Raw genomic sequence first — 17,015 nt, 5'->3', positions numbered from 1 at the left:
GATAAATGAAATATATATATATATATATATATATATATATATATATATATGTCCGCCACTACATTCCTCCATGGCTAGATTTAATTTGCGTATACAGATTTAATCTGCGATCCATGGGACGAGCCGTTTTAACGTTGCGTCCTGCCCGAAGCTCGTCGAAACGCCGGTGTTAAAACGTGGGTAGCTGATGAAGTAGAATGTTCTCTATGTGGCTCGTGTGTTCTCGTCTACGTTTGTTTGCAATGTCCTGTACCCAGATATGCACCTATACATACAGGTGGATGTCGGTATGCACATACCTGTACGTATATATGCATATACTCATTTACTTTTATATATATATATATATATATATATATTTTATTCATTCTGATCTTCATTTAACGTCCCTTTTCCATGCTGGCAAGGGTTGGGCAGTTTGACAGGAGCTGGTAAGACCAAGGGCCACTCCAGGCTCCATTGTCTGTTCTGGCACGGTTTCTATGGCTGGATGCCCTTCCTAATGTCACCCACATTACTGAGTGTACTGGGTGACACTATCACCAGTGCTTTTTATATGGAACCAACATCAATTTTGGTGTGGTAGATGGGTCTTTTATATATATATACATATACATATATATACGGGAGAATTCACAAAAAAACAAAAGATGAAGACAAGTGGTGTAGACAACAAATGGATGTATTAGTTTAAAGCTCGGGAAGTGAAAAAGTCTTTAAAGTTTCAAGCCTACACTCTTCCACAGAAAGGAACACAGAAAGAAACAATGAGAGAAAATAAAGAATGTGTAGCGGCTAGCGATCTATCATGGCGAATGCCAGACAGAGGGTCACACAGGAGAGCTAAGAAGGGGAAATAATAAAGTAGTGGTGATACCAAAACGGTGCGCATGCATGTGTATAAGAGAGCACGTATGTAGCGTGAGGAAGAGGGCTGGTGACCATGACATGTGTGTATGTGTAGCAATAAGAAAATGGATGGAAGTACGAGGTACTCATCAACTTGCAGACACTGTACTCTGTTGATTAATCTGTTTATTTTACAACCAAAAGGACAATAAAGACAATATACAGACACAAAAGACATATTATGTCATATCAACAATTAAAATTTCAAATTCAAAAGGACACCTCGCAATTGAAGAAGGGACAAAATCTTACAGCTGTTTTGGCCTAGCGTTGGCATGCCCCATTCTATCTATATAACTCCAGTAAGCTGGAGTAATTGGTAGATGAAAAGGATGCAATGGGGGTACATGCATGATTCACTAAGCCTCTTCAGAGATTTACAAAATTTAGTTCATGAATTTTACAAAATTCAAATACAAATATAAAAATATAAAATCATATAAAAAAAACATACAAAAAGCAGATAAAAAACCATATATATAAGATTTATAATTAGATCATTTCTAATTTTTGTAATCAGTGAATGTGTTTTCACTAGAAATATATATATTTGCGAGAGGTTGACAGACATCTTCAGCCAGCTGGTTTTGCTACTTCAGGCTGATGACGAGCAATGACTCAGAAACATGTCCCTGAATGCACACTGAGCTGGGTGAGGGTTCTTGTCTCCCCCTCACAAATATAAGGACACAGGAAATGTGTCAAGGCTGACAGGAAGCTCCCTAGGGTTAAATAGCAGCAGTATGATTCCCTTATTGGGACTGTCACATTAAGTTGACAGTATACAACTGCTTTATCATAACACTGCTGCTTAAATCTCTCTGTGAGATTTATAATTAGATCATTTCTAATTTATATATATCTATATATATGCATATATATACACACACACACACACACACACACACACACACACACACACACACACATATATGAACATATGTGTATGTGTCTCCTTGTTTTGACATTGCATATACCAATTGTAAACAAATACCACCATCATACAAGTAAGATTGTTCATTAGCTATTTTCCATGAAAACATGGGCTAGAGTTGGCAACAGGAAAAGCATCTGACTCTGGAAAATCTTCCTCAAAGAAATTTATCTGCAAGCATGAAAAAGTAAATGTTAAAACAGTTGTGGTGACAGTGATCATCATCATTATCATCATCACCATCATCATCATCAAGTACACAGAGAAATGTCATATTTTTCCCCTTCTGTTTAGGTGACAGCTGTTGTAATCCCTTATCAATGGGTAGCATCAAAAATGCTATTGAGGAAAGCTTACCTGGCATCTATGTTAGGTCCTTGATGATTGGAAATAATATTATAGAGGTAAAGTTACACATTTTCCTTTCCTTTTTGTATATAATCTTGCTTAATGTTCTGCATCAAAAGAACTATATAGCTGTTGTGCATGTACATACATGTGTGTGTGTTTGTGCATGTGCACATGTGTTAGTATTGTGTATGCACGCACGCACACATGCATATTGCATCCAGAAACCTCATGTAAAAAAGTATGAACTGAACAATATTTCATATGAGTCTACTTTATATCTTCAAAGTTCATTAGTTCATGTATGAATAACTTCCTTCTGAACTACTACTACTACCTCCTTTCTTTATTCTTCCTTCTGCCTTCCTGTTTCTTTTCTGCATTTTTCTTCTTCCTCTTTCTTTTTCTTCCTTCTTTCTGTATTGTCCTCATCTTCATCTTCTTTCATATTAATACTTGGCATTGTCGTGATATTTTGATTGTAAGTTTAACAAGACCATCCACAGCCAATTCATTGGTCTGTAATTGCTGCCAGATGCTACCAAAGTATTTCCAACATATATATAAAGAGAACTACTCCAAGTATGACTGTGTTGTTAAAAAGCTCACTATTGAACCACATGGTTTTGGGTTCAGTCCCACTGCATAGCACCTTGGGCAAGTGTCTTCTACTACAACCCCAGGTTGACTAATGTCTTATGAATGGATTTGGTGGATGGAAACTGGAAGCCCATCATATATGTACAGGATGTTCAGGCTAAATTTGACATCATCATCATCATCATCGTTTAATGTCTGTTTTCCATGCTAGCATGGGTTGGATGGTTCGACCGGGGTCTGGGAAGCCAGGAGGCTGCACCAGGCTTCAGTCTGATCAGGTAGTGTTTCTACAGCTGGATGCCCTTCCTAACGCCAACCACTCCATGAGTGTAGTGGGTGCGTTTTACGTACCACTGGTACAGGAGCCAGAGGAGGCTGGCAATGGCCACGATCGGTTGATGCTTTTTACATGCCACCAGCACGGAAGCCAGTTCAGATGGTGCTTTTTACGTGTCACCGGCATGGGTATCACAACTACAATTTCCATTTGGGAAAAGAAAACACAATACCCCATCCAAATAACAAAAGTTTTTTGGGTTTTTTTTAATCAAAAAATATCACCTAGATTATGGCTGGAAGATAACAGTTTACTCAAATTAATCACTCTCAGCTTCCACCAGAGCTTCAAGATGGCTCTGGAACATGACACATGTGTTCCTCACTGTATCCAGGGGAAGATCTTTGAACGTCTTCTTGATCTTGGTCATCAGCTCAGCCTTGATGTTGCAGGCAGAGTGGTTGGTGTCTTTCTCAACCACACCTCTCACATAGAAATCCATGGAATTACTATCAGGAAATTAGGAGGCCAGAAATCAGTACTGGTAAAGCTGTAGAAATTTTCTGACAATTGCTTCTGACTTTCCCCAGAGCTATGCCAAGGGACCAAATATTGCTGCCACACATATGGCATTCCAGCAGCAGTCCTCTCCAACAGCTTCACATGGCCGTCTGAATTGAGCCTAGGGATAGATTCTTGCATGCAGACATAGTCAGAATGCCTGCTTTGTTCCTTCCTGTCAGTCAAAACTTTGTAGTCTCCATTGCAGCTATCCATGTCATGTTTTACAGCCTTTACAATGTTCACAGAGCATTATGTAGCAGATTTGATGTTGGCATTTTGACACTTAGCACAAATCTTCATGATACAGACAGCTCTTTTCCAATATTCAGGTGGCTTCCAGTCCTCCATGTCAGCTAACTTTTTCTCAACTACAGCTTTAATCTTTATGCTCTCCAATACCATTAACTGCTTAGCAGTACATCAAGCAGTTCCTGAAAAAATAAGTCAAAAAAGTTTCATATTTAGCCTAAACTGCCTCTCTGTCTGTCTGTCTATCTGTATGTGTGTGTGTATGTGTGCCCCCCCACACACACACACACATGACTACTTGGTAACTGTTGGTTTGTTCACATCCTTGTAATTTACCAGTTTAGCAAAAGATGCCAATAAAATAAATACCAGACTTAAAAATAAGATCTGGGGTCTATCTGTTTGACTAAAATCTTTCAAGGTGGTGCCCCAGCATGGCTGCAGTCAAATGACTGATACAAGTAAAAGATAAACAATTAAAGATATTCATTCTTTTAAGTAGCATCCCAGATTAAATCAATCAGTTTTTTTAGTTAGAGCATGTGTATATGCATATGCTCATAAACAGTTGAACATAATGTGTGAAACAGTACTGTTATATTACACAAGTTGTCTTATCAGTAATGCAGCATTTAAACATGTTTCATATTGGAAAGCCTGACCAACTTGTGCAGCTCATATTTCTTGTGGACAAAATGTAAAGCCAGTTTTTGCACATAACTATGGCTTTGTGCAAAATGTGTATTCATTACAAGAGTTTAAAAGATACAGTTAAAAGCATTTGTGAGAAAAGTTATTGTTTTAGATGTATAGCTTTCAGTAGTAATCAAAGTACAGAATTATGGATTTTATTCTCCTCAGATGCGTCAAACTATTCAATATGGTCAGTTTTTTTTGTTTTTCTATTCTTTTTTTTTTTTTCATGTTATAATTGTTTCTTTTTATGAAAATTCGATATCTCTGGTCATCATCTTTGCTGCTGTTGCTGCTACTACTGCTAATCTGACTCACCTGTTGCTTATGTCAGCAATACCGTTGTGCAATTTCTTGTAGTTTAGTAATTTATCCACCTGGTGACAAAAGCATGCAGAAGCTGTAATGGCACATATTACAGCTGCACAATTATGCAGAATCTGTGATATTTTTCTTTTATTGATTATTTGGAGAAAGAGGGGCAGTATCTATGACCTTTGTAATCCCTCCTACCTGTTGAGAATGATGCAATTTATGTTTAGTTTGAATATCTGTAGTTCAAGACCTAGTGACAAAAAAACAAATTGAATATAGTAGGGGAGGAATTTGAGAAGAATTGGCACTGATGTTAGGTAGGCTATAACAGAAGTAACAACTCTCTGTGCCATTATACAAAATCAGTGACTCTCTGTGCCATTATACAAAATCAGTGACCCTCTGTGCCATTATACAAAATCAGTGAGTCTCTGTGCCATTATACAAAATCTGTGCTCTGTGCTATTACAAAGAAACAGCAACTCTTTGTGCTGTTACACAGAAGCAGCAACTCTGTTCTGTTACACAGAAACAACAATCTCAAGCCATTACCCAAAAGCACCCACTCTCTGTGCCATTGCATAGAAAAAGTGACTCCTCTATACAATTATGTAGGAGAAAATTCCAATATAATGGTTTCAAATTTTGGCACAAGGCCTGCAAGTTCAAGGGAAAGTCGATTTCATCAACCCCAGTGCTAACTGGTACTTATTTTATCGACCCCAAAAGAATGAAAGGCAAAGTCAACCTCAACAGAATTTGAACTCGGAATGTAAAGACAGACAAAATGCTGCTAAACATTTTTCCCTGCATGCTATCAATTCTGCAAGCTTGCCTTGGAAGTTCTAATAAAAAATATTGTTGAACATATTTTTTCATTTAGCTTTTACCAGTAATTTTTTCTTTGTATGTAATTGTCAAATAATTTTTTCCTTTATATGTAGTTGTCAGATAATTTCTGTTTTTGATATACAACATACGATTGTTGTAAATATTATTCCTTGCACTTAATAAATTCCTATAAATTTGTTTTTTATTGTTTTTAGTACCTGTCTTACACTATACATTCTAGAATTTGTAATATAAACAACAAATTAGGTTTTTAAAGGAAGAATTTAAAATGGTGTTTTAGCTAGAAATGTAGCACAAGTGACAAGAAGTCCTTCCCTTGTTTATGTGACAGAATTTCTTTCTATATAAGTTATTTATGCCAGTTCAGTATTCATATATTGTACTAAGTTACTAGTAAAATATATCAGCTGATTTTTTTGCTTTTTTTCTTACTATCTTGCCTCTCTCTCTCTCTCTCATCTCTCCTCTCTCTCTCTCTCTCTCTCTCTCTCTCTCTCTCTCTCTCTCTCTCTCTCTCTCTCTCCTCTCTCTCTCTCTCTCTCTCTCTCTCTCTCTCTCACACACAACAAGGTTTTCAATTAGAAGTAGGGACAGGAGAATTTTGGCACCCCACCTTAACGAACATGGTAAGCAAACAGAAATTTTGCACGCCTCCACACCTATGGTTTGGAGGGGTGCAAAATTGTTCAATCTATCACTTTCTCTCACTCTTCTTGTCCATGTCTACCTCTCTTTTTCTTCATCCCTCTCTCTATTTCCCTTTCTCACCCACAATCCCTCTAGCAAATCTTGATCTGTCTCCAACTGTAATTGCAGTTTATATTCAGCTCTTTTGATCCAATTTCAATCAGTAGGATGTTGAGTTATACTTAGCCAAGAAAAGGCTTAAGAAAATGTGTATTATTTATATAAGTAGAGATTATTACCTTTTGGATCATATACGGTTTCGTTTTGTTTTTTTGTTATACTTTGTCATGGTTTGATTATTTAAAATCAGGTTTACACTATTACTAATTTTTTGTTTTTGTTTTTTGTATTTCTGCTTAAATTAAAGAAAATTGCATCTTGTTAACTCAATATCTGACATATTTTCAGAAAATCAATCATCAATGGGTCTATTTTATGTGATCTTCTTTAGGGTGCTTTTTTATGACTTTCTTCTGGTAGATTTCATCTCTAACTCTTCAAACAAATTATAATATAATGAAGTCATTATGTATAATGAGAATGCAAATTAGAATGCATCTCCTGCCATTCTTTGGGGTAATGCATTCACCATTTTGTCTACTGAGACTACAAAATATTTGCATGACTTGCAGTAATATATTTCTTATTAAATTTTTAATGATATTAAAAATAAGAATAACAAAAAAGAAAAACAATAAATCACATTTTAAACTGACTTGTAATTCCCATATGTTTTTATGTCTGTTATTTTTTAACCCTTGGTCAGTAACACCCGTGATTCAAGCCCTAATCCAGGCCCTGGTCAGCAACACCTATGATCCAACTATGACCATTGCATCTGTATAGAACTAGTATGTCTACTGTCTCTTTTCTTTTTAAGACTGAGTTATGATTTGGGGGAGATTGGCTGCTATTTCTAGCAGATTGAGAGACTGCATCAAGGCTACTCTGTTTATTTGTTTTGTATAGAAAATGAAGATGAATGGATAGAGTATAAGAAATCATTAGAATAATGACTCTACATTTCTTTATTATCATTGAATTCAATATCATATTTTGGGAGAGTCATTCTGCCAAGCAAAATATTGGGTCATCCCATAAATAATTAGTTTTTTTTTTCAATTGCATGAACTATAAATTGGAGGGGGTGGGGTAAATTACCTGCAACAACTTGCTATTAAAGCAGGTAGTGATTTTACCTTGTACTTATTCTTAGTGCAAGTTTCGAAGAGTGCAGTTCGATTTTAACAGTTATTTTTTTCAAAGCTATAATGGAAGTGACAAAGGAATATATTCAGCATATTTTGCTTTATGAGTTCAATAAAGGCAACAATGCAACAGAAAGTGCGAGGAATATTAATGCAGTATATGGGGATCGGACAGTAAGCGTTTCAAGACAAAAGGTGTTCTTCCGTCAGGATAATGCTCAGCCACATACAGCGAGGGTGACATTCCAAAGTTTGAAGAGGAAACAATGCCCCACCCACCACTTTTGCTGGACATTGGCCCATCTAATTATCATCTACTCTGCGGTCTTCAAAATCATTTGGATGGAAAAGTATGAATTCTGTAGAGGAGGTCAGAACAGTACTGGAGAAGTATTTTTTTGTCATGGAAAAGTGAATTTTGGAAGAGATGCCTTCCAACTCTACCAGATAGATGGAAGAGCATTGTAGAAAATGAAAGAGAGTATATTTTAGATTAAAAAAGAACTTTATTTATCTTAATTTTGAAAAATAAAAGAAGTATGTAAAAAATGCATTATTCATGGGATGACCCAATACATTGTTAATTAACTAATTAATTAGCAATAAAGAAGGAACTACAAACCAATATATGTGTTTTTATTGAGTGTATGAACTCCTGCTAATACAATGGTATTTATTTCAACACATGGTTTTACATCAAGAATCTTGTGGAAAAATACTAAGAAAATGAATTTTTCAATAATAAGACTAATACATACTAACAGACACTATGAAAACAAATTAGTTTTACCCTACATTTATTTGTCTTGAATCATTAAAAATACTCCTCCAGTGAAATCAATGATAATTCTTGGAAATTTTATTCAAAAATACTATTTATAGAATCACTCTGTATTGCACTTTGTGTAAATATCTTCTACTGTAGCCCCAGGCCAACTAATGCTTCTGAGTGAATTTTGTAGACAGAAACTTTATGAAAGCTCATTGCATGTGTGTGTGTGTGTGTCCCATTGCTTGACAACCAATGCATTTTTTTTTATATCCTGTAACTTAGTGGTTCAGCAAAAGTGACCTACAAAATATGTACCAGACTTCAAAAAAAAAAAAAACTAGAGTCAATTTGTTCAACAAAAACACTTCAAGTAAAAGATAAAAGAAAGAAGTAAAGAATATGACAAATATCTGAGAAAAGTATGATTCCCGATGAAAATTTGACTGACTTTCAAGTTATCTGATTAGAAACCATATTTCTCTCAAATAACACCTTAACGTCTTGAATAAGGGAGAATGCATTGGATAATATAATTCTTATACATTGCAAAAATATACACTACCAGGTTCAGAATGCTTTGATCAAAGGCCAGAGCTGTCCATTAGCTAAACAACAAGAAACAAAAACAGTTCCAGGCATGAACTGAACATAAAGAAATGAAAATGAATCAAACAAAAAGGTTTTTTGTTTATCTTTTACTTGTTTCAGTCATTAGACTGTGGTCATGCTGGGGCACTTCCTTGACAAATTTTTTAGTCGAATGAATCAACCCCAGTACTTTTTTTATTTTTTAAGTCTGGTACTTATTCTATTGTTCTCTTTTACCAGACTGCTAAGTTACTGGGGCATAAAAACACTAACACTGGTTGTCAAGCAGTGGAGGAGGGACAAATACAGACACAAAGACACAAACAGGACCAGAGGCTTGAAGTGTTTTGGATTGCAAGACAATGTGTCCGAGGAAATCATGATGTAGTAGAAGAGAAATGTGTTCACATGGATGATGGCTGACTTGCAGTTAGTGATTCTGCAAAGAAGGAGGCTTGGAAGTGCCACTGTGAAAGGTTGCTAAATGTAGAGAATGCATGGAAGAAGAAGAGCCTGCCTAATGTGGACCCAACAAAGGGTCCAGCTATTCGAATCAACAGTAGCTTAGTAGATAAAGCAATTAAGGATATGAAAACAGGGGAAGATTCCAGCTCATTGGAAATCACTGCTGAGATGCTTAAAATATCTGGTGGGGTGGGATATGACCTGATCACCTGTATAGTTAATCAGAGAGTCATACCTAATGACTGGTGTAGCAGCATTATAGTCACTGCTACAAAAGCAAAGGTGACGCCCTAGATAGAAATAATTACAGAGGCATCAAATTGCTGGATCAGGTGATGAAAGTTGCAGAAAGGGTCATAGCTCAATTAATTAGACAGGCTCATGGTTGCTGGTGCCATGTAAAAAAACACCCATACTGGTGCCACATAAATGCACCTATGCCAGTACTATGCAAAAGCACCCAGTACACTCTGTAAAGTGGTTGGCATTAGGAAGTGCATCCAGCTGTAGAAACCATGCCAAAACAAACATGAGCCTGGGCAGCTCTTCAACTGGCCAGCTCCTGTCAAACCATCCAATCCATGCCAGCATGGAAAATAGACATTAAATAATGATGATATGACAAGCTTCTTTCAGTTTCCGTCTACCAAATCTACTCACAAGGCTTTAGTCAACCTGAGGCTTTAGTCAGCCTGAGGCTATAGCAGAAGACACTTGCCCAAGGTACCATGTTTGTTTGTTATTGTTATTTTTTAATCTTTTTTTTTTATTCATTTTATTTATTTTTTATTCTAGCTGACAATATCCTTTTTATACTATTAAATGGGAGTTAGATGGCTAAACACAGCTAAGATACTTCTCTAGTATCTGTTATTATCTGAACGAGTTACAGATATACATGACTAAGAAGTCAAAATTTGAAGAAAATATAAAACTGAAGTACCAACTTCTATTTGGTTTTATCCTATTTTTACTTATTTGGTTGGGAAGGAGAGTTGCACAATGACCATAGAATTAAGAGAACAAATTAATTTTATTTTAGTTGTGTGTCTATAATGATAGGTTTGTTGAGACTACTTACTTATTTCCCAAATTGCCTACTTACTATTAACTATTTAAGCAAGTTTGTCTAATTTTATTTCTCAATTACACATTAATCAGCTTTGGTCTGGTTTTTCTCTACTAATCTCAACCTTGCTGCATTTATCTTGTTCTTAGTGGCTATTTTTATCACAGTGACATCAACTTGTCTTTGTTTAACCCTTTGAACTTGCAACTAAGCTTTAGCAGGCCTGATTTCATTTGCCCAAAGAAGATGCGCAGGTTGGCGATCACGTGGGTTTGTGTTTACACCTCATTAGTGAACAAAAATATTGTTATTTCCAGCCATAAACACAAAACCATGTGGCTGCCTGCTTTTCCATTTTCTAGGCATATAGTCTAATGAAGTCATGCCCGCTAAAATATACTCGCAGTTTCAAAGGGTTAAGTCTTAATTGATTTATTGCTTTGAATAAAGTCCAAACTCTAGGTACTTGTCTATCAGATGGATGTTTTTCTGTTTTATATTGCTTGGTTATCCAGTGCCCATTCATTGTAAATCCTTTTAATATTTAGATTGTAGTGTCTTTTATTTGGAACAATAATAGAGAATAATGGTGATTTTAGTCAGCAATAGTAATCTTCCAGCCTTAAGCAATTATTTTCTCTTTTAATATCAGACATTGGATAAAGCTATAACGAATGAGTTAACTTATTTATCTCTGTGACTAGTTCCATTGCTAACATCCTTGAGAATAATAAAAAGCATGTAAATCTGATGTGTTCCTTCCCAGTAATGTCAGTAAATTAATTTGTTTATTTATGTAATGTATGTACATAAAAATAAAACTCTCTTCAGCATCTACAAGCTTTTAAGTGTTATTGCTTAGCTTTAATGCTATGATGTGAAGTGCTTTAGAGATAAAACTCCTGGAAAGGATGCCACTGTCACAGTTTATATTACTAACTGATCTGGCACCTATTCTCAGCATCTAGGTGAACTGAAACCGTAAAGCTCTTGTACACAATTTATCAAAAGACTGTCAAATTTTAATCAGAAATTAATTTCTTTACTCTCTGCTAGATTTTCACACCAAATCTATGGAAACAGCATTATGAATAGTTATTAATAAAATACAAATATTTGATGTTTTAACTGACTTTCATATATGTTTATCAGATTTTATTGCTGATTCATTCCATCATCTTGCTAATATAATATACCACTCTTGTTCAATGTTTCATCATTGCACTATAGTTTCATAACCTAGATTAACTGAGTGTTGTAATCTATATTTACAATGTTCCATCAGAATAATTCCTGATTTCTCAGTATAGATTAAATATTTTGTCTAGTGTATCAGTTTCTTAGTTCAGTTTGTGGAGTAATTAAGTTATTCAACATGATACACTTTAGTGTAATTTATTTATTTAATTGAACAGAGTTCCTTTTTCAGAGGCTTATTTTCTTAGTGGATTTTGTGAAAACTATAACTTAATATTAATTCTAATGGAATTCATTGATGGATGTGTGGTTAAGAAGTACACTTTACAACCACATGATTTTAAGTTCATTCCCACTGCACAGCTCCAGGTTGACCAATGCCTTTTGAGTGAAATTGATAGATGGAAACTGTGTTGAAGCTCATTGTGTGTGTGTGAAAGAGAGAATGTGCACATGTTCATGTTTGTCCCCCACTACCACTTGACAACCGGTGTTAGTTTGTTTACATTCTCATTACTTTGTCGCTCAGCAAAAAGAGACTGCTAGAATAAGTACCAGACTCGGAAAATAAGTATTGGATTCAATTTGTTCGACTAAACCCTTCAAGATGCAGTCTAATGACTGCAATAAATAACAGATAAAAGGCAAAATATATTTCATTTAATTACTTTTTTTTTTCAAGTCCAAAAATTCCTCTGATAGTTTCCTGGTGATTGACTCTACTGCAAATAAAGTGATGAACATCAAAGTTAGAATTTTGCATCTTTTCCCTTTCATTGATATAGTAAGTACAGGCATGACTTTGTGGTAAAGAAGTTGGCTTCCCAACCACATGATTCCAGGTTCAATCCTACTGTGTGACACCTTGGGCAAGTGTTTTCTACTATATAACCCTGGGCCAACCAAAACCATGTGTGTGAATTTGGTAAACAGAAACTGAAAGCCTGTCATATGCATACAAGGTTAGCCAAAAGTCACCTGACAGTAAATCAAAACCATTTAATTCCAAGATTTATTTATGTCTAACAACAGAATGAATTTAATAAAAGCATCTAAATATGAAATATGAAAATAGTTCAAACTGAAGTCCTTCTTGAGTGACACATTTTTCTATTCGAGACAATACAGAATTACAGAGAGTATTTGTGGAATTTTGATTTGACTTTTGGCCAACCCTGTGTATATATATGTATGTATATATGTGTGTGTGTGTGTATTAATTAACCTAACCATTTTTACCTTGAAGGTGGTACTCCAGCACAGCCACTGTCTAATGACTGAAACAAGTAAAAGATAACATATTCACAGACTCCAGTATCCAAATGGAATGTCTGTTACTGTAATACATGTATTTTTCTTTTTTCTATGCCAATCTAATTGCCACACATCTGCAGTGCGGTAAAGGTAAAGACCCCTATTTCAGTCATGGGATTTCACCTAGAAAGTTACCCTCCAAGGCACAAGTCCAGGCAAGGTTGTTTATGGAAGACCAGCAGTCATCCACACATACCAGCCTCCATTCTCCATGCTACTGATGTTATCCAAGGGAAAGGCAAAGGCCGAAACAGCTTGGCACCAGTAACATCGGAACTCATTTCTACAGCTGAGTGAACTGGAGCAACGTAAAATAAAATGTTTTTTGCTCAAGAACACACAGCCCAATCCAGGAATCAGACTCACTACCTCATAATTGTGAGTTCAACGCTCTAACCACTGAGCCATACACCTTCATACTGCAGTACAATATATTATCACTTACCAGTGTCATCTTGTCTTTGAGGCCCAACATTGTAATATTTAACCTAACCATTTTTACCTTGATGTAGAGGGTACTTGTTATCTTTTTGTCACAAGTACCCTCTATTGTTAACACAGCACATTTTCACCAAGCAGGTATTATACATCACACACCTTCAGCTCTCCCACACACATTGGTTGATATCTTTAAAACTCTGCTAATTTTTCAGTTCACTTGTAATCCACTTTTTAACACAAGTGAAATTCACACATTCAACTCATTTCTCTCCGAATCTAATGAATCAACTGTTCATGCATAACTTGCTGGTGGTCTGCTAAAAAAAATATTACTTTATATCATCAAGTCACTTGCTTTTGTCTAGCTATTTCTTTTAAAAGGTTACATAAAAGATCACAGTCTGTGACGTCTTTAGCTAGTACAAATCTAAATAACAGGAACTGAAAATTTTGAAGATTTTAAAAAATATTTTTCTGTTCTCATTAAAGTACTGTGTTAATTTTATTTATTTATTCATTTACAGGATATTGAAAATGGCTTTCTTATGAATTCCAACCTTCAAATTACTAAAGTATGTGAAATGTTAGCAGCTGACAAAAAACTGGTTAATGGATACAATGCTATTGGTTTCTCTCAAGGAGGTCAATTCTTGTGAGCTATTTTTTCCTTTTTATCATATTTTTCTGATGCATGTCTAAATTCATTTGAACACTTATCAGTTTATACACACATGCACACACACACACACACATACATACGTACGCGCACACACACATACACACACACACACACATATGCATGCATGCACACACAAGATTGAGAAATTAGCTTTCGCATCATGTGGTTTGGGATTCAGTCCCCCTATGGAGCACCTTAGAGCACCTTTTCTGCTATAGCCCAGGGTTGACCAAAGTTTTGTGAGTAGATTTGGTCAATAGAAACTGAAAGAAGATTGTCTTATATATAACTATGAATATATATATATACACACACACACATTTACATATGCATGCATGTATGCATGAGAATGTGTGTGTGTGTGTATAACACACACACTCACACGTGTGTGTGTGAGTTTGTTTCTATTTACATCTGTGATTGCTTGTACAGTGCAGCAGATTGGATTGTTGTCAATTTTTCCTGTTAACAAACAATCCAGTCATTTTGTACCTTCAAAGTCCCGTAGAATAAGAGGTTCCTTACTTAAAAAAACTGGTAAAATTTGCATCAAAGATATCCAGCTGTAAAACAATACTTCAAAATAACCCATCTAATGCATGCAAGCAAGGAAAAACAGGCATAAAAATGTGCAAATGAATATATATATATATATATATATATATATATATATGTGTGTGTGTGATTTTGTTAAGTAAATACTAAGTTAATTTTGGGAAATCCCTGCTAGCTTGGGTTGAATGGGTCATTACAGTCTGAGTCAGTTCTTACTGAAATTACTGCTCTCATTGATGGATCAGGACCATATCTTACTCTGTTATGACATAGATACAAGCATAGTTGTATGGATGAGAAATCTGCTTCACAATCACAGTTTCAAGCTCAGTGTCACTGCACCATGGGTGCATACTTTTTACCATCACCTTTTGGGGGGGGGGAAATTTGATAGACTGAAACTGCAAAAGCTTATCATGTGCATTGTGTCTATATTAATATAGGGAAAAGGCAAACTAAAATACCAATTGCAAGCAAACTAATATACATTTTACACCAGTGATGATTTGCCTTTTGTTTCTTGAGAGATCAATAAAATAAGTACCAGACAAAGAATCAGAGATCAATATAATTGACTGAGACTCTTGAAGATTGTGCCCAAGTATGATTACATCCCTTTGAAAACATTTGTCTTGAAAATAATTCATTTCTTAGCAATGAATCTCTCTTGCTCTATGCTTATTTTAGAGTATTTTATATCGGTTTCAAATTTTGACACAAAGCCAGCAATTTCAGGCAAGACAGCAAGTCTGGTGCAGCCATGCCTGTACCTGAGGAAACTGACCCGAGACTTAGTTACAGCCATGATTTGTTTCCCTTTATGCTTATGGGATCTTTATCATGTTTAAGTGTTTTCAACTACAGCATTTTTTTTTCTCTTACAGTTGACGTTCAACTATGACTTGATGGTTGCAAGAAAAAATATGAGATACTTGTTTTGGGTAAAGTGTATAGTGCAGACAGGGCTGGTTAGGCAGATTTGTTCAAATTCAGCCCTGTGCCAAGAGAGATCCCCATGCACATGCTCAAGCAGAGGACTCTATGATGAATTTTTAGTATATCATTGTGGCTAATGGTGGAGCCTCAAGCCCTCAATGCATTTTGACTTGGAGGGGTGAGCACATTAACTAGAATGTTGCTTGCTAATTTTGAAAAGCAGCAGTCATTGAGTGATTCTAGGACTATATACTTGATCATAAGATGACCTTACTCATAACTTTCGAATTGTTATACAAATGTAACTAAAAACTCAAGAATCATTTTTTTTTTGCACAAAATCGACCCCTATGCCAAGTTTCAGCAAAATCAAAGAAGTGATTGCATCATTCTCTAGTTTTCTTGGATTGGATAATTTGTCCTAGAATCACCCTTTTGAAGTATATATATTTGCCTCTGCCAAGGAAGCAGATGATGTTTTCATTGGCGTTTGGTTTGTCCGTCTGTGTGCAAAATAACTCAAAAAGTTGTGAATGATATTTGATGAAACTTGCAGGAAAAGTTGATAATGACACAAGGAACAGATGATGAAATTTTGGTAGTGATCTGAGAATTTTTATGGATTCTTGAAGGATTTTTCATTTGTTATATTTACTTTACATGAAGTATTACAATGTTACGTTCTTTGATTATCTCCCTTGAAAACACATCGTTTCCATGTAACCTATGGTGGCGTTGCTGTTTAGAGACAGTGTTGATGATGACGATGGTCAAGATAAATATGGGAGGAGGATAAAATAGTATCGGTGGTTATAATGGCGACAGGAGCGGTGGGATGTGTGATTCTGAGGTGATGGTGGTAATAGTGGTGTTGACGATAGTATTAGTTGTGTGATGGTGGTATTGTAGTTGTTTATACTGGTTGTGTTGGTGAAAGTGACTGTCAAGGTAACCGTCATGATAACGTTGATGGCGGTGTATGTGGTTGAAGTGGAAGCAATGACAATGCTGCTGATGATGCTGGTGGTTGTGAACTGCTTCAGATGATTCCTGTTTTTAAAGGTTTTTTGTTCTTAAAATCATATGGCTGTGTTATTTTTTTTTTTTACCCCCGCCAAGGAGGTTATGTTTTTGCTGGCGTTGGTTTGGGAAATTGGGCGATTTTCAGCATACGTGTATATGGGTGGAAATGAGCTGCTTGGCGGAGGTCTGCGCTCCCTGTGTGCTTTTCTAGTCATACATATAATGGACTTCCACACAATTTGCATCTACCAGATCCACTCATAAGGCATTAGTTGTCCTAGGGCTACGGTTGCAGACACTTACCCAAGGCGCCACACAGTGGAACCAAACCCAAAACCAC

General features: G+C 35.8%; 1 protein-coding gene across 1 annotated transcript in view; it reads left to right on the top strand.

Moving 5' to 3' along the window:
- The window catches only part of LOC106871646 (palmitoyl-protein thioesterase 1), a 33,944-nt gene that overhangs the window by 4,107 nt on the left and 12,822 nt on the right, over positions 1-17,015 (top strand). Inside the window, exons 2-3 of the mRNA XM_014918217.3 lie at positions 2,138-2,247; positions 14,007-14,134. Of these exons, the coding sequence (XP_014773703.1) occupies positions 2,138-2,247; positions 14,007-14,134 (238 nt within the window). The remainder of the gene's footprint in view (positions 1-2,137; positions 2,248-14,006; positions 14,135-17,015) is intronic.

The sequence above is a fragment of the Octopus bimaculoides genome, chromosome 19, assembly GCF_046866305.1.
Source record: "Octopus bimaculoides isolate indiv1 chromosome 19, ASM4686630v1, whole genome shotgun sequence".
NCBI classification, from domain to species: domain Eukaryota; kingdom Metazoa; phylum Mollusca; class Cephalopoda; order Octopoda; family Octopodidae; genus Octopus; species Octopus bimaculoides.
The sequence above is the reverse complement of the archived record's forward strand: the minus strand, read 5'-3'. Positions and strand labels throughout refer to the sequence as shown.